We start from the raw sequence: 19371 nt of genomic DNA, 5'->3' as shown, positions 1-19371 counted from the left end.
GCCTGAATAAAAGGGACAGATGGCTCAATATGCACAGGTTGTGTTTGGAAACCCACGCAAAGGGCAGAGACTGTGGGCAAAACCATTAACAGCCAACGAAGTCGCCAAGCCAGAACCAGAACTAATGTGACCAGCAAACCTAAAGTTAGGCTGTGTGTGTGTGTGTGTGTGTGTGTGTGTGTGTGTGTGTGTGTGTGTGTGTGTGTGTGTGTGTGTGTGTGTGTGTGTGTCTGTGTGTGTGTGTGTGTGTGTGTGTGTTTGTGCGCGCGCGTGTGTGTGTGTGCGCGCGTGTGTGTGCGTATGTTTTTGTGAGTCTGCCTAAGTCAACATACTCATAGAGAGAGGAACAAACAACACGTGTGTGCACATGCATGTCTGTACAGAAGCACACGCATGCACGCTAGCGCCGCACACATAAACACACGCCGGACAGGCTCGCATGAAGCCGTTCACAGAGATGTTTTATATGTCCTGGGAATTAAATAATTTAATAGTGTTCTTCTGTCTTCATCTGCACAGCCGGCCTTTCAGAGCTTGATGAATGAATGGGTAAACAAGTTGCTGTTTCAATATTAGCATAGCCATAAAACCATTAAAGGAGTAGTTCACCCCCAAAATGACTTTTTTTCTATGACCTTAGTTCAATAGGCCTGATATATTTTTTTTTTTGTCACCTTAGACAATAATTTGATTTTAATAAATGTACCCCCTTTCCTTCTGGATGGATGGGCCAATGAGCCTACAAAGAGTCTCCTCAAAGTTGGCTTAGGAATGCGACAAAAACAAAAATATGATTGAACTCAACTCTCCATGGGGTCGATAGAAAAACGTCATGTTGGGGGTGAACTACTCCTTTAAGACCCCAGGCAGATTCTACAAATGTCTTCTAAATCCTACTTCATGTCACGGACCCCCAAAATGATACGTATTTTGGCTGCCGGCCCACATAAAATATTGCTTTGGAAGAATATACTGTATAATAATAATCAAAGATTTGCACACGTTTGAAAAAAAAAAAAAAAAAAAGATCTACAAGCTCGTAGCGCAGCACAAAGTTATGCGCTATGAGCGTGTAGATCTGCTATTTTTTTTTATAACCAGTGTATAATGGTTAAAGGAGTAGTTCACCCCCAAAATGACTTTTTTTCTATTGATTACTCATGCCATGGAGAGTAGAGTTCAATAATATTTTTAGTTTTTTTGTCACATTCCTAAGACAAAAATTTGATTCGAGTAAATTTACCCCCATTGATTCCGGATGGCGACCTGTTTCGAAACGGGTACCCATCCGGAACGAATGGGGGTACATTTATTGTTATCACATTTTTGTCTTAGGAATACGACAAAAAACTAAAAATATTATTGAACTCTAGTCTCCATGGCGTGACTAATCAATAGAAAAAAGGTCATTTTGGGGGTGAACTACTCCTTTAAAGCTGTTAAAATAAAGTGATACAAATGTAGGCCAATGGTTCTATTGTTTTTACCTGGCTGATTTGAGGAGGAGGTGATCCTCCATACAACTTCCAAACACCAAAGAAGTGCACTGCACACAGCAATTATTCAAGGTCATGGACACATCATCATCATCATATCCTGAACTGCAGATGTAGCGCTTCTGTGTTCAACCACAATCACGCAAAAATCCTCTACATCTTCGAGGATTTTGCGAGGCGTTGTGTGCTTGTAGATCTGCTGTTTTCACTACTTTTGTGCGACGGCCTTGTATGATGAAGCAGGGCTTTGCTTTGCGAAAAAAATCGACACATTTGAAACTTGGAGATACGAGAATGGAACGAAGGCCGACATTTTATTTTAATTTTTTTCCAAATGGCCGGCCTGGACCGGCTGGGAATGAACCGGCCGTTCGGGAGTTGTCCCGCTTTTCCCAATGGCCAGCACGTCCCTGCGCGGACCTGTTCCTGCTACAGCATTAATGGGAAATGTCTTTCACAGAGGCATTATGCGTTGCACAGATAAATACACAGTGACGTGTAAAAAAAGAACCTGCCAGTGTAGTGTTCCCACACATTTTTACCAATGAATTTCCAAAACTTTTCCAAAACTTTTCCAGAATATTTAACCTAGCCTTGCGTAGCCAGGCTTACTCATCTGCGAAGAGAAAAGCCTGGTGACAATATCAGGCAGAGACCGTTCAACTTCCGCCGTGAGAATTTCACCGGCAGACTACAACGCATGACGTAACTTCCGTTAAACACAGCACTTTCGCCACTTACGCTAGAACCAACCGGAAGTCATATTGTGGCCAGGGTGTATTTAACCCAATTTCCAGGACTATATAACAATAATTCAGCGCAATAACGAGTCGCTTACTCCTATGTGCAATGCCCAAAGACAGAAGCAAAAATAAAGCGTGCACGCTGTGAACGGACCGTGGCGTGCATGCGGATCGTGCACGATGGACACGTACGTGCCCACGTCAAAAGGTACGAAAACTGTGGCATGAAGTCGATTTATGGTGGCAGTAAACAAAAACTATGCATAGCTATTTTTTCCAGGACCTTCCAGGACCCTTGATCAATTTAAAAACTTTTCTAATATTGGAAAAATATTTTTCTAATTTCAAAATATTTCCAGGAATTTCATGGCCGTGGGAACCCTGTCTCTCAAGAGTTAAAGGACAACTCCACCCTAAATCACTTCTAGGCAAATTTTCCTACTTATATTGATCCAAAAAGACTGTCCATGGGGTCTATTAGGCACAAAGCCTATGTTGTCCAGTTTCCCCAGCAGAACGCAGCAACTCTCATAGCATAAAGTGGAGCCTATAAGCCTATCGCTTTTACACTATTTGTCGTGGTTAAAAGTTTTTATTTTTCATGAATGTGTTACTAGTTGTCATTTCAAACACATCCATGCCATCGTTATCCCACAAAAGTCATCACACTCTGCTAAACAGATGTTATGCTTTTATGTGTTTTGCCAAGTCCCGGAAAAGACACGCTGTGATTGGTCGGTACTAGGGCTGCACGGTTAATCGTTTTCAAACCGAAATCGCGATGTGAAATGTCGCGATTAGCGAATCGCAAAGGCCGCGGTTTTGGCGATTTTCTGCGAAGTTGACTTCCCAAGCATTATGCAGACGTTTTAATTTTAGAAATCCGTTCATAATTGACTAAGGAATGATCAAATCAAACTGTGGTGTCTTTCTTTGCGCATCGCCGGCCGCACCGAGGATTAGCATTACAGGTTGCTCCAATCTCCTCAGAGGAGAGGAGCCAAGCCAAGGCATGACACTGTCTGTCTAACAGCACGTAAACGTATATGATCCCTTCCAACGGAGTACTCCATGGCTACAGGTAGTGAATGTTCTGGTAATCATTATAAATATAACATCCTTAAATCCTTGTGCATAGATTAAATGCTCCCGTTTGTCGTAAGCTGAAAGTGAAAGTGATTTCAGTGCAACGGTGGCTGCTCCTCCTCCTCCACACATGAAACGTATGGCGTGTCTTAGGGTGCATTTTTTTGCCTTGATAAAACTTAAGCAAGGCAGCGACATACAGTACTTTCTTCCTTGACAATAATGAGAGGCAGACAAAACCATTACTGACATTTTGCTGAATATAAAAACGTTTTATATTGCTAAAGCAAAATAAAAGGTAATCTTTTGGAAATATAACTGAACTGAATCAAACCATTTACATGATTGCCAATTAGCCTAGTTAATAATAATCAATTTATTTTTAAATGTATTACACAATAAATATTCAACGGAAGCTTGGCCTAAGGTAGTGAAATGATTTTCCTATGGTTAAAATAATTTATTATATCCTTTTAACAAAAAAAAAAAACTATCACTTATCCTACCTTGAAATACATATATCAATACAGGGGTTAAGGTTCTCCGTCCTGGGGATGGATTTCCGTCCTGAGGAGTCTCTAGGGGCCATTTATGAGATCGAGGCAGATTTGCCAAAAAAGAGAAAACAAAAAATGGGGGTGGGGGGGTGTAGCCATGGCCGTAATGTTAATAACATGACCGAAATCGTCAAAATGCAGCATAATACTTGCTAGTCAAGTCAAAATAAATTTCCGTCTTAGGATTTTTTTTTTGCTTTAGCCCCTGTAAATATCGCGAATAAAATCGCAATCGCAATATTAGTCAGAAAAATCGCAATTAGGTTTTTTCCCAAAATCGTGCAGCCCTAGTCGGTACAGTCACTTTGATTGGCAGTTGTGCTGAATTCTCACCCCAAAACATTATTTATGCGATTGTGGTGGCTTGTGTGGTACAATCAAGTAGTAACACATTCATGAAAAAAGAAATCACTTTTGACCGCAACAAATAGTGTAAAAGCGATAGGCTTATAAGCTCCACTCTATGCTATGAGAGCTGCTCGGTTCTGCTGGGGAAACTGGACAACAGGGGCATTTCTGCCTAATAGACCCCATGGACAGTCTTTTTGGTTCAATATAAGTAGGAAAATTAACCTAGAAGTGTTTTAGGGCGGAGTTGTCCTTTAAATGACAAGGCCATGTTTTACTGTGTGGAGCCTTTGCCCTGGTTTTGGCTGCAGAACGCAGTCTCAGTGGGTCAGTTGAAGCCACATTAACTCATTTAGCTGGGGACCCCCTGGAACCCCCTCAAGGACCCTTGGGAGTCCCCGGACCCCACTTTGAGAACCAGAGACCAAGAGCAGGAAGGAAAAGCTGTGCCAAATAATAACCACGCTCTGGTTCAGTTTTATTTCCTAACTTCATTAAACAATGTCTGTTCCAGAAAGTAGTGGGAGAAACAGACAAGATGGGAGATTAAGTGTTTTTAATTCTTCAGCATAGAGACACGCTTCGTCCATGTTGGCATTTGCGCTTGGCATTTCCACTGGCACGGGCTGGCATTTCTTTGTGTCTCGAAGGGCTGCGGGTTTTTTTTTTAAACAAAAGCAGCTCTTCCTCTGTAAAGCCTCGCGCTCATGTCCTTGGGATGCACCAGGAAATAATAAAATACAAAGAAAAGGGAGATCCTCCAGCTTCTGACTTGTTCCTAGACCAAATAAAAGCCAAACAAGTGCTCCTGCTACCAACCAATCCAACCGTGTCCAATGTCGCCATGCAGGCACTTAAGTACTCAACACTTTCAAACTTTGGACTTGCGTTTATTACTCTGAATATAACTCTGAATATTAATTAAATGTCAGTCAAATGTTTTGAGTGGCTACTAGATGAGCCCCTATATTATTTAGATATGCATTAGTCCATGGACCGACCATTTGAGTTCATCGTTCCTAGCGATCAAATCATTTAGCTGGGGACCCCTGGAACCCAATAACTTCAAGGACCCTTTTGGGGCACACAGACCACACGTTGAGAACCAGCGCCTTATATAGAGGTGGCAGTAGCATCAAATGTAGGTGGTGTGGAACAGACAGACAGGCTGTTATTATACTTGGCAACTCTCAAGTGTAAATGTGTAGAAGTGTGTGATTACGTAACGTTCCTGAAAATGAATTTGCAACGCTGAACTAACATTCCTTAGTTAGAGACGAGAGATGTCATGAGCATTCTGATAAACTAAACCAGTGTTTCCAGACCTGTCTTTTCCCTTGGAGCTCACTATCTTACATCTGAGAAAAAAGGTGAGACACGTTAACCACTGGGGTGAACCACACGTTCACCCAAAAAAAGATTTAGGATTTTGTGCAACATGTTCAAAAGGTTTCGACTATACCTCCAAACAGACACGTTCTCACAGTGATCAACCAACCCCAGGCTGGGAAACACAGCGATCAACAATGCAATGGGGCGGCAATAGCTGAGTGAGCCTGCCTGGAGAACCAGAGCCCCTGGCTGTCGCAGGTTTGATTCCTGTCCAGGTCAGCAATGTGTGGAAGTGTCCCTGAGCAAGACACCTAAGCCCTAATCGCCCCCCCCCCCTCCGCGCTCCTCTGTGGGCAGCACTCTGAAACTGAAGTTCCCCCTTGGGATAAGCTAGGTGTGTAAAAAAGCAGTTTCACTACAAGCCGTTTGCCTTGGTGGAACCCACGCACCTCCATGGCAGTTAGAGAGGCAGGGGCTGACAAGTGCCTTTTGGAGGAAATATTGAAAATAGCAGACCTCCGAGCTCACAACGCGTTGCGCTGCGGCGCGTTGTGAGCTTGGAGGTCGGCTATTTTCGATACTTTATACCACACTGAACTAAGCATAATCAAGTCAATACTGGAGATGTGGCGTAACGGCATGGATTTCTACACAGAGAGGGCAATTCTTTCAACATAAGATCCTGCATTCAAGTTCAGGAGAGTTTGGACAAGGCAATTCTCTTGAATGCTGCCTTCAAGTATGACATGGAAAGAGGGGCATTTGCATTTCTTTCACCATAGTAAAAACTGCATTCATGGTCTGCTGCCGTAGCTCCAGTTCACCTTACCTGCTCATGTTTGGTGAGGCGTGTTTTGTTGTGGATGTCGGACGACACCAGGTTGAACTGGTGCTTCTCAGCCAGCAGCCTCAGTAAGATGACCACCGTGCGGCTGCCACACTTCCCCACGCGGTTGTAGACCACCTGGCTGGGGAACGGCAACACCTGGGGTCACCACGCACACAAGAAAGAAAGAGAAAGCAGAACAGAGGGGCATAATGAGACAGCGGAACTTGTAGGCCTGTCACAATTATTACATAATCGTCTAATCCATGGGTCTGAAACAGGGGGTCCTCAGAGGTCCTCCAAATCTTCCAATCCTTTTTATATTAACAACTTGAACCCTAGTGTCCATATTCTGAGAACTGTTGCCAAAAATAGCAGATCTACAAGCTCTCTGAGAGCTTGTAGATCGGCTATTTTCGGCAAAGAGGTTTGGTGTAGAGTGGAAAAAGAGCAGACTAAGTACAGAGTGAAAGGTCAAGTTTTTTAGGTAATGACGGCTAAAGTGGTTAAATATCTGGAAACACAAATTGACATGAATCCAAAAAAAAAGACATTGATGATTGTGCTGTCAAACGATGAAACTATATGGAATCTATGAACAGGTTGTGGGGGACCCTGCTGCATCTCTCTCTCAACTAAGGGGTCCTTGGCCTGAAAACATTGAAGACCCCTGGTCTAATCACAATTATTTGACATAATCGCAATTATTTTGTCATAATCGCCATAATAGTTTAAAAAAATTATCATATAATTTAAAACATTTTCAAAAATAGTGAAAATAGCAGATCTACAAGCTCACAACGTGTCGCATCGCGATGCGTTGTGAGCTTGTAGATCGGCTATTTCCACTGTCAATGTTCTTTTTAAAGTATAAAGTTGTCAACTATGTCAGTAATTTCTTTGTATATTTAGGTCATGTGTCATATCTGCCATGTGCAACTTCAAAGCCTACAAGCCAAACAGAAAGGTAATCGTCAACGACAAATGCACAATTAAATCGTTAATCGCAATTATTTGAGTGAAATGAATCGTCGGGTAAAATGTCATAATCGTGACAGCCCTAGGAATGAGTTAAGCCAAAACAAACCACAGGTGTTGTGTGTTCTACTGTCGTGTGCACTGCTGTGTCATGTTGTTTTCATGCAGCAGCCGTGCTGTCAGGGGTGTCGCACCAAATTCTGGGCCCTGGGTACAAGGATTCACGGCGGGGGCCCTGTGCTTTAACTATTGAAAAATAGCAGATAAACAAGCTCACAGCGCGGCACTTGGTGCCGTGCTGCGAGCTTGTAGATCTGCTATTTTTGAAAAATCATGAAAATCTTTGAATATTTCAAATCCTTCTGAGGTTTTTTGAAAAACCTATGTTTCTATGTCAGTGGAGCTCAAACCTTTTCATGTGAAGGACCCCCAAAATGGTATGTATTTGGCCACAGAACCCCATCTCAAAATATTGAGTTCCAGGGACCCCCCAGAAGCAAAATTTGAGTTACAAATGTTCGCTTAAAAAATACATACATTCAAAGATTTGCACGCATTTTCACGACTTTTCAAAAATAGCAGATCTACAAGCTCGCAGCGCGGCACTCGGTGCCGCGCTGTGAGCTTGTATATCTGCTATTTTTCAATAGCTAAAGTATAAAATAATTAAGGCCCCTCCACCACCTTGGGCCCTAGTAACTCAGTCCCACTTTCCTACCCCTTGTGACGCCCCTGCGTGGTGTGTCTGAAACCAATTACTGCATGAGGACAAAGGCGGAAAGCCTTAATGTTACGGCATGCTGTCCTTTCATTTATGTGGGCAAACGGAGAGAGAAGACGGGGGGAAATAACAGCTGGCGTAAAATTGTGAGTGTTTGTTCAGTGAATGTTTACAGATCAACTCACTCTGGATTTTACTGTGCACAGGGCTTGACATCCATTATATAATTTTAGAGAGAGGTCAGTCAGTCAGTCAGTCAGTCAGTCAGTAGGTCAGTCACAAATGCATTTCCACCTTTATCTCTTCAGCAACTGATCCCAATTTTCACATTTTTCATTGGCCATTAGCATTATACAGAGGCTGACGGAGCCCGATTTCCATTTTCACCAAATTCAAGCTATTTATTAGCGTTTTTATACCACTTCTGTTCAACTCAACTTCAGCCTGTTGTCAGGGCAACGGTCCGTTCCTCCAGGCCATGGGATCTGTAACCCCACACCCACCAATCTCACAGTTAGGAATGTTGCAGTGTCTCTCTCTCTCTCTCTCTCTCTCTCTCTCTCTCTCTCTCTCTCTCTCTCATGTGGTTTGCCTGCATGCACGGGTCACTCATGCACCGGGTGCATTTGATGTGTGTCTTATCTTCCGACGGGTATGGCAAAATTATGTAGAGCAAGCGCATACATCCTCATACTTCTATTCACCTAATTTAGCTGTTAAATGGACCAATCCCCAATCACATACACATTGTAACAGTTACAATGGGTGTGTATGTGATTGGGGATTGGTCCATTATTTGTATCCATCAAAAAATATACACTCCTCCATGGGCTGCTCCTTACATTATGATGCCCCCACATATTCTCACGCACGCACCAGTTACAGTTACTTTCTCCATAACCCACACTCTGCACATATATTGGAGCACATATCTTCAAACGGGTAAGGTCTAGTTAACTTTTGTCCTTGACATTAACACTTGTCCTTAAAAATGAGACATTTCACAGTCATTTCTTTCTTAAATGCATGCACAGATAGGAGTCAGACATTGCTCCCTCCACTTCATAGTACGGGCAGTCGATAGATGCCAGGAGCGTCACAGAATAAGTGAAACCAAAAGCCACTTGCCCAGCGTGTATCAAAACAACATCCCGCTTCCAGCAGTGGAAGCTTGTGATTGGCTGAACCGGAGGTAGGGAGCGCTCCGTTGTGTTCGCCTGGACCGCGCGGAGGTGCCGAGAGCTCACTCGTGTATAGGTAATGTAATAGGTCTACATGTGATGTTTCAATCTCTGTAAAGCGCTTTGGATAAAAGCGCTATATAAATGCACCATTTACCATTTCATAACATATAACACAATACATAATCATAACACATTATAAACATTATATATTTATAAGGTCAAGTATTCTACTTAATAATCGGGACTTAAGAGAACCATTATCATAGTTATAATAGATCTACATTTACAGTAGTTTAGGCATTTTGGTTTGATAAGGTTGTGGGCAGAACAATTTGTCCTTGTTATTTGACTATTTTTACTTTAATTATAATTAACCCTTTAAGTGCCTATCCCGAACATGTTCGGGATATTCGGGATCAAAAAAAAAATTTTATTTGCTATTTTACTTACCCCGAGCTGCTTGGAGCAACGTGGGTGGTCCCGGCTCGCCCAGCGCTCACCAACGAGAGACGCTAGATGCTCCTACGATTTATTCCATTGAAAATGGTTTAAAATAAAGTTTAGAGCCCCCCAAAAAAAACCTCAGTACCGGTACCGGTACCGGGACGTATTCCAGGGTGCCTATCCCGAACATGTCCGGGATATTTAATAAAATGAATTATTTAATCGGAGGCCTCAACGAAGCCCCGGTCTAGACGTCCATCCATGCCCGGGACTTAGACTCGGCCATCCACGGGCCGTATTCGCGCTAACGGCCGCATCGCGCCGCCCACTCCAATAATAAATCACATCTTTAGACAGGATTTTCTCCGGATTGTGTTCCCAGACCCAAAGAGAAAGTTTTTTGCGGCTGAAATAGCTTTAGATCGGGCTTCTAAATGGGTTAGCATTTTGGCTACGTGTCAGCTAGCTTCCTCCTCTCGTCACTAGGGTTGGGACCCGAAACCGGTTCTTTTTAGGAACCGGTTCCATGATAGCGGGTCCAGAACCGGGTCAATCATTTTTGCCGGTCCGATTCTCTTAACGGGTCTCATCAGCGCGCATTAGCTGTGTGCATTCCATTACAAGCAGCTGTGGTGACGTCAGGCCACCTCTACAGAAGAAATGCTGGGAATGTCCGCGTCACTGAGCAGCGTGAGTCGGCCGCAGCCGTTTGTCCTTTGGGGGGGCCGTGTGTCTCGCTCCACTCCAGCGTGATAGCGTCACCTCCTTCTCACACACGTGTTAATATTAACAAGCCAACAACAACAACAAGATCAAGCATGAAGCCATCAGAATGGTCGCCGATGAAGAAAAGACAGCGCGCTGTCACACCGCATGCATGGATGTTACACCGACATTCCTTTGGAACCGAAATGTGTGACACCAATGTCTGAGTAACATTACCCAATGCAACTATGCGATGCAGTCACACATTTCTTTGCCAAACCGATGTCGGTGTAACATCCATAAGTTCCACACGCACGCTGACAGACAGTCACAGATGCTTGTTCTTCAACAGGGAACAAAATGCGAAAATTGGATTTTACAAAACGGACCCCGTCAGCGTCGATCCCGTTTTAAAGAGGAAAAAAGAGCTTAAAACCAACTTGCTAGGGTTACGTCGTCTTGGTGTTGATGAAGACAAGTTTATATCGGATCTGCAAGCTCAAAAGTAGTCGCGCATAGTTGTCTGAGTTGTATGAGTGGAACGTTAAATCAGATGCACTGCAGTGCAATTATTTACTATAAAATCTACTATTACATTTGCGTGTACAGTACACTGGGACTTGGGAGTTAATCTGTTATATGGGGCTCGTGATCGCGCTGCTGCTGTTGTGATGTGTTACATTATAGACATGATGGCTGCAAAAAAACACTCTCTTTAATAGAGGAAACATTTGTATCATAGCCTATTCTTCTTCCTCGTTGTATTGTTATTTTTAATGTAATGAAAATAGGGAGCTTTATTATGAGGAAAAAACTGGTGTGTTTTCCCTTTTAAAATTGGGTAAAATCGCGCATTTTTAAACACATTTCCTTAACGGTTATCACTTATGTAACCGATAAACTTTTGCTCCCGACAACCCCCCCCCCCCCCCCCCCCCAATGGTTTAAGTTGTGTTTATTATATAATGGATGTCAGAAATTATGAAAAAATATATATATTGGAACCGTTAAGAGAACCGTTAGGAACCGGAATCGTTAAGAGGGAATCGCTAAGGACTCGGAATCGTTAAAATCCTAACGAGTCCCAACCCTACTCGTCACCCATAGCATTGACTGGAGTGAAAACACAAGCCAGTTGGGAGAGGGTCGACGAAAGCTATAAAGAAGGTCTATGGAGAAATTTCTGGCACTCTAGCGCCCCTTGTGGCCGGATGGCACTGTATGAGTTAAAGACACTTCATAGTGAATTAGTGATTATAATAAATGAAGACATTCAGAAGAAGTTCAGCTACTTTAGCCTCCAGCAAAGGTTATGCACGCGCGCGCACACACACACACACACACACACACACACACACACACACACACACACACACACACACACACACACACACACACACACACACACACACACACACACACACACACACACACACACACACACACACACACACACACACACACACACACACACACACCCCTCATTAATTAAACAACTAGCTTAGGTATTAGTCAGAGATTCGGTGGAAGCCAGGCCAGCACATAAACCTTTGCCTTGCTTTGAGCAGTTGGAGTAATTCTAGTAAATCTCTGTCTCTAAGAAGCAGACAGAGGAGGACAGGAGAGGAAACGGAGGCTGTGCTGTGCAGGGACATGTTTACGGGCCGCAAGCCTCATTTTGGCACGAAGATGACAAGACAAGAATGAACTCATTTGACAATCACCCCTAAAGACATGCTGTATAGGAATACAGATGAAGGAAGACAAATCCATACAAGGGTTTTCAACGAGAACGAGAGGGAATCGGAGATGGTGTCAAGTAGGGATGGCACGATATGAACATTTCATATCACGATTATTGTGACAAAAGAAATCGCCATTTACGATATCACGATAATCAAAATACAGTATTATAAGTACCTTTTACCAATTATAGAGGGTTTAAATGGTACCGGATTTGCAACTTGGCAAATGAAAGGTGAATTGATCCCAGTGCATGACGGAGGACGATATCACGATGAATTAAATCTCCACGATACGATTATCGCGAGTGTTTTTTTATCACCATAAACGATAATATCGCGTATCGTCCCATCCCTAATGTCACGAGATTTAAAATACATCTGGAAAATAGAGATTGTCTTTAAAACAAGGGATCTGCTCTGATAAAGAAGAAGAAGGGAGAAAAAAGATTTCATTGAAAAAAAAAAAGAACTCTCCCCTCAAATGAACCCTCTTTGTAAATAAAACATGGAATGGTGACGGTGCTTGCTGATGTGGATTCCTGTATATATACAGTATCTGGCACACGATGTTGCTGTCAGAGAAATGTGCTGGCTGGCTGGCAGGCTGACTGGCAACACATCCATCGTAGCCTCGCGTAGCCAGGCTTACTCATCTGTGAAAAGAAAAGACTGGGAGAGATACGGAGCAGAGAGAGTTCTAGGAGGTGGGGCGGAATTTTCCCGGAAGTTGTATTTTTTTTCACAGTGCGGCGTCCCTACAAACGTATTCCCCGCTGGAAAATAATCAGTTGCTATCAAAATAAACAATATCCAAACAAAAACATGGATTCGGACAATGTTGCACATATTAAGAGCGAGTTAAGAGCTACATTCTATTTGTGTTTGTTTCGCTGGGGGACGTAAAAAAGACTGCACCGCATTACGTAACTTCCGTTAAACGCAGCCACTTCAGCTAGAACCAACCGGTCATATCGTGCCGGGGTGGATCCACAGAGTGAGCGTGGGCTGATTGCGACTGTCAGCTCGCAGTTACTATCAAAACCTCCACCGGCTGTCAGTCAGTCAGTCAGTCAGTCAGTCAGTCACGTCACGTCACGCCACGCCACGTCACGTCACGTCACACTTTTGCCCTACTCATATCTCCGCCACCGTTGCCCCTATCCATGCCAAACTTTGCACACACACTCCTTGGCCACAACCTCATTTCTCACATGGCCCTTTTCTAGCGCCACCATGAGGCCGATTGTTGCAAAACACATTCTTGGGCACTGCTCCTACAGATTTTGCCCTAAAATCACACAAAGCGGAGGAAGGCTTGTTGTTGTGCATTTGATTGTCTGTGGGTACTCTGGATTACCTAAATTCCGGAGGATCTAACGTATGCATAATTCATAGGATATGGATTACAAAACGAGGGCAACAATGATAGAGTGAAGAAAAAGGATAAAACTCAATTCTTTGCAGATTAAACTTACATTTTAAAGCCAGAATGTTCAATGATTTCACCCAACCTCAGCAAAACAACAACAACAGTTAAGGCCTGTCTAAAGCCGTTTGCCAGAGCCAGGCAGAGAACAGGATGAAAAGAGAACGGGATGAATAAATGAAAGAGATGGATTCATTGCAGTGGTTCTCAAAGTGGGGCCCAGGGACCAGGGGTGTCACACCAAATTCTGGGCCCTGGGTACAAGGATTCACTGCGGGCCCCCCATGAATGGTCTTCATAGGGGGAGGGGGTTTAACCCATTTAGACTGGGAACGCATTATTACGAATTATTTTGTGCTTTAACTATTGAAAAATAGCAGATATACAAGCTCACAGCGCGACACCGAGTGCCACGCTGCGAGCTTGTATATCTGCTATTTTTAAAAAATCTTGACATTTTGTGCAAGTCTTTGAATATTTCAAATCTTTTTAAGGTTTTTTTGAAAAACCTATGTTTCTATGTCAGTGGTTGCTCAAACCTTTTCACGTGAAGGACCCCCAAAATGATATGTATTTGGCCATGGACTCCATCTCAAAATATTTAGTTCCAGGGACCCCCAGAAGCAAAATTTGAGTTACAAATGTCCGCTTAAAAATACATATATTCAAAGATTTGCACACATTTTCACGACTTTTCAAAAAATAGCAGATCTACAAGCTCACAGCGCGGCACCGATAGCTAAAGTATAAACCTTTCCCCAACCTTGTGTTGCCCCTGCCAGGGGTTATGAATGGCCCCTTTACATGGCTGCAACTCTGCTACAGAGTTATGGGGTTCTTTGAGAACCACTGGTTTAAAGGGAGGGAAGCATAGATATGTCATGATATATATAAAATAGAGAGCGGACCGGCCCCGCCCCCACTATCATTTCAATGCAAGTGCTCAGTGGCGTTTTGAAGCAATGGCTACGTGCTAGCATGTAGCTAATCCAGGTGCATTCTGGGGGAAATTGGCCACTACCTAGTGGCCAAAATGTTTGACGTCGAGACGTAATGACGTCACGAACGACGTCGACGTCCATTGAACCCTATTGTAGACCCCAGCGCCCCGCTCTTATGCTTGTGCGTGTATGTTTCACCCCGCCTGAAATTCCAGCTTTGGCCAGTAGGGTGGCCGCTTCAATGTTTACAAGCCGTTCTGGGGGCTTGGAGGGGAGGAGAAAGAAGGTGCCATGTCTCATCAGGGTCACTGCTTTATCAGTGATGTACTTCCTGTCCCTCCCCTCCTGAAAACACTGTAATTTACAGGAAGTCATTAGTGGATAAAGCAGCTTGGCACAGGGTGGGTGTGTTCCTGTTCAGTGGCTCCAGCTTTAAAGTAGCAATGTGTCGTTTGTGAGTGATCAGTTCATAAGAACTAGTTCTTTGCCATGAACGTGAACGATTCGCTCATCTAACATATAATTTTCCGAATGTCTGTCTGTCTGAGTGTCTGTCTGTCTGAAACCGCGTTTCTCCTCAGTGGCTGGAGCAATTGATCTGAAATCGCATCACCATCAGCATATGAACACACCTGACATAGCTGTGAAGCCCGTTTGTCACTTTCACAAATCGTATGCTGTATAATTGCATTTTTATGGTGTATCTATATCTATTTAGCCTACAGTACCTTTTGTGACCACACATGTTAAGGGAGGGGCGCTGTTGTTCAGGCCATGCACAATCACACACAAACCCACACACACACACACACACACACACACACGGGGGGGGGGGGGGGGGGGGAGTGTGTGTGTGTGCAGGCGGGCAGGCGGGCGGGCGGGCGGGGGGGGGGGGGGGGGCTGGTTCTGGCCCTGTTACAGATGTTGTCCAAAATCATGCAGATCGGTACACAGTATCTCTGTAGCCGTTAAATGGAACGGGTATTTCTTACATTGATGCTCCTACATATTAGCATGCAAGCACCAGTTAAAGTTACTTTCCATCCCTCATATACTGTGTGCACAGTGCACATCCCATAATCCACACACTGCACATCATTTCGGAGCTCATATCTTTGAACGGGTAAGGGCTAGTTTCCTTAAAGGTCGACTTCACCACTTTTCAGCCTATCTTCATATAATTGGTCCTCACTGATGTTCATGATAAAATAGCATATATATTTTTGTTCTACTCGGTCTGGGTCTCTTAGGAGAGCTGTGGGCAGGTCAGAAACACATCCTCTTGTGACATCATCAATGGGGAATCCAAGCTAATAGAAAATGAAGGCTTTCTATTCCTGAAAAGTAGTGAGGACCAATTATATGATAGGTTGAAAAGTGGCAAAGTCCTCCTTTAAGCAGTTACATTCACTGCACCAGTTAGCAGTTAGCACGCCACATTTGAGTATGAAAGAAATAAACTATATGTGCGTAGGTCCAGCCTCCTTGACAGTGATCAATGGAGTGAATGGACAGAGTAATGGTCGTCAGTTAGCGAATTTAACTATGAAAGAAATAATGATGACAATGGACAGCTAATGATCGTCAGGTGATGGTCAATTAACCTGCTTATTTAGAATGCAAATAATATGCTTAGGCTAACTATTCACGACAGAGTTACAGTACACCGCAGGCAGATTTGTGCAAAAACTGTACCAATACAGATTTGGTCCAAAAATCATGCAAATCGGTACACAGTATCCCTATAGTCATTAAACGAAACAGGTCTTTCAGATTTTTTCAGATTCCTTACTGATTGACTTAGATTGGTGATTTCAAAGTGATTTCCGTGAAACTTTGCACGCACATTCCCACTAGGCACAGGAAGAAATGCCACTTGACAACTTTCAAATGAGCTTCATGGTGGCGCTATATCAGGCCAATTCATGTTTTTACCTTTAACTCCACCGATCAGTGTAAAACTTTGAATGCACAATCCCTAGAGGCCAATGAAAAACATTCGCCCTGCATTATTCACAACTGCTTTTTACAGAGCGCAGACTTTTTTTGCGACCGTCAGGTTGCACTTACTATCAAAACCTCCACCAGCTGTCCGTCAGTCAGTCCGTCTGTCTGTCACACGTCACACTTTTGCCCTGTTCATATCTCTGCAACCGTTGGTCCAATCCATGCCAAATTTTGCACACATACTCCTTGCCTGCCAAACCACAACCTCCACCCATCAATTCACACATGACCCTCTTCTAGCGCCACCCTGAGGCCGATTCTTGCAAAACTAATTTTTGGACACAGCTCCTACAATTTGTGCCCTAAAATCACGCAAATCGGTACACAGTATGTTTACACTCATGTCATCAACATGGATCTGTCCCATCTAGTGCCACCTTCAGGGCGATTTTTTAAAACACATTTTTGGACACTGCTCCAACAGATTTTGCCCTAAAATCACGCAAATCTGTACACAGTATGTCTACACTCATGTCATCAACATGGATATGTCCCATATAGCACCACCTTCAGGCCGATTTTTAAAACACATTTTTGGACACTGCTCCTACACATTTTGCCCTAAAATCACGCAAATCGGTACACAGTATGTCTACACTCATCTCATCAATATGGATCTGTCCCATATAGCGCCACCAACAGGCCAATTTCTTCAAACTGAAGGTCGCTTATCTCCCTATTAGGGAGTCTTACTGGTATTACTCCTTAAAATTGTACTAAAAAACGCCACACAAATCGGTACACAGACGTGTTATCCCTGCTTCTGGACAGACTAAATTAAATACACGCTTCAATACAATCTACTGTTGGGGAAACGTAGACAGTCTGGTAGGTTTGATACTATCACAATTTAACACTTAAATAAAAAAAGAATTATATTGACCATATTGACCCCAGGGTGTCCCTATTTTGGACAAATCTCCCAAAAAATCTATAAATAGCTACAAATCTACAAACTCAACGCGTCATCGCGCCATTTGTTCCTGATAAGGCATAGCTCTCTTGGGCAGCAATTCGACATTCCCGACGTATCATTTTTGCAAAGTAATCACAGACTTCTCGGTTTATCAAAATAATGAGCCTGATGAAATACAAACAGAGTTTGTGGGAGGCCATTCCCCACTGACAGGATAACAAACGAGCCATTGAATAAATTACACTTCCAACGGTCGACTGTATCCTTACAAAATAATAGCCCTGGAGATGCCGAACGGAGAAAAAAAAACTTTGCCTTGTTGTTTTTTTTGGCATCCGTGTGTGTCCAACCCCCCGCTGGCATGGACAGCAATGAAACAGCAGCCTCACAATTTGTCCTCTCGTCTTGCGTAATGTGCCGGGCTCAGGTTTCTGTTGCACACTGTCAGTAGTATTTGTAATGTCTGCCTCGAGAGTGGATTGTGTCAATATTCAATAGATTGTGTAAAAATGCATTATGTAAGAGTTTAGTTTGTTTTTTTCTCCCAAGCATCGGCTCTCCCAGTCCCAGGAGTCAAGGTACTGTAGTGGTATTCAGGGCCGTCACAGGGGGGGGAAAAGTGGGACCGAGTTACTAAGGCCCAAGGTGGAGGGTCCTTAATTATTTTAAACTTAAGCTATTGAAAAATAGCAGATATACAAGCTCACAGCGTGGCACCGAGTGCCGCGCTGCAAGCTTGTAGATCTGCTATTTTTGAAGAGTCATGAAAATGTGTGCAAATCTTTGAATATATGATTTTTTTAAGCAAACATTTGTAACTCAAATTTTGCTTCTGGGGGGTCCCTGGAACTAAATATTTTGAGATGGGGGTCCGTGGCCAAATACATATCATTTTGGGGGTCCTTCACATGAAAATGTTTGAGCACCACTGACATAGAAACATAGGTTTTTCAAAAAACCTTCGAAGGATTTGAAATACTCAAAGAACAATTTTCACGATTTTTCAAAAATAGCAGATCTACAAGCTCGCAGCGCGGCACTCGGTGCCGCGCTGCGAGCTTGTATATCTGCTATTTCTCAATAGTTAAAGTACCCAGGGCCCAGAATTTGTGCGACACCCCCGGTGGTATTTACAGCTCTGATACCAGTGATCCAGCCGACATCGAGCAGAGGAGTGGAACTGCATGTCTGAGGCTCTCTCACGCTCCCTACACCACTCTGCTCTGCTCTTCTTTGATTTTTCTCGACCTCCTTTTCTTTCAAACTCCCCCACCCCGTGCTTACTTACTACTTAACATGTAGCAACCCACACACAATGAACTTCAGTTCAAGGATACAGGTTTAGAGGAGCACCGACTACACTCATGTTAAACCTTCGTAATTGATCCTCACTAATGTTCATTATAAGATGGCACCCGTTCTGTCTACTTGTGCAGCATCTCAGAGGTGGGCTGTGGGTAGTTCAGGAACCCAGGGGTGTCGCGCCAAATTCTGGGCCCTGGGTACAAGGATTCACAGCGGGCCCCCCATGAATGTTCTTCATAGGGGCAGGGGGTTTAACCCATTTACACTGGGAACGCACTATTACGCTGCTACGCATTATTTTTGTTGTACTGCTCTGCATGTTTCTTCACCATACTGTCCATGCCTAACAGAAACAAACTTTACAGTATCACCCGTATTGCTTCCAAGATCATTGGACTTCCCACACCCACACTGTCTGATATGAACGATAAGGACATTACACGCTTAGCACTCTCAATAACAAGTGACACTGACCATCCTCTGCATCGCCACTTTGACCTAATGCCATCTGGGCGAAGATACAGAACCTTGGCGTGGCACAAAGTTCGGTTAAAAAGGAGTTTTGTCCCCTCATTGCTGCACTTAACAATCTGCTAAACAATCGCCCCCGT

The 19371-nt window shown here is 43.5% G+C and overlaps 1 protein-coding gene across 1 annotated transcript in view; it reads right to left on the bottom strand.

Annotated features, from left to right (window-relative positions):
- Positions 1-19371, bottom strand: part of usta (uronyl 2-sulfotransferase a) — a gene marked incomplete at both ends in the record, with an annotated part of 196931 nt that overhangs the window by 44919 nt on the left and 132641 nt on the right. The window contains one exon of the mRNA XM_080744165.1: positions 6392-6547. Coding sequence (XP_080600291.1) covers positions 6392-6547 — 156 coding nt within the window. The remainder of the gene's footprint in view (positions 1-6391; positions 6548-19371) is intronic.

The sequence above is a fragment of the Nannobrachium achirus genome (assembly GCF_963921795.1).
Source record: "Nannobrachium achirus genome assembly, chromosome: 16".
In the NCBI taxonomy this organism is placed as follows: domain Eukaryota; kingdom Metazoa; phylum Chordata; class Actinopteri; order Myctophiformes; family Myctophidae; genus Nannobrachium; species Nannobrachium achirus.
Note: the sequence above shows the minus strand (reverse complement) of the source record. Positions and strands in the feature narration are given on the sequence as shown.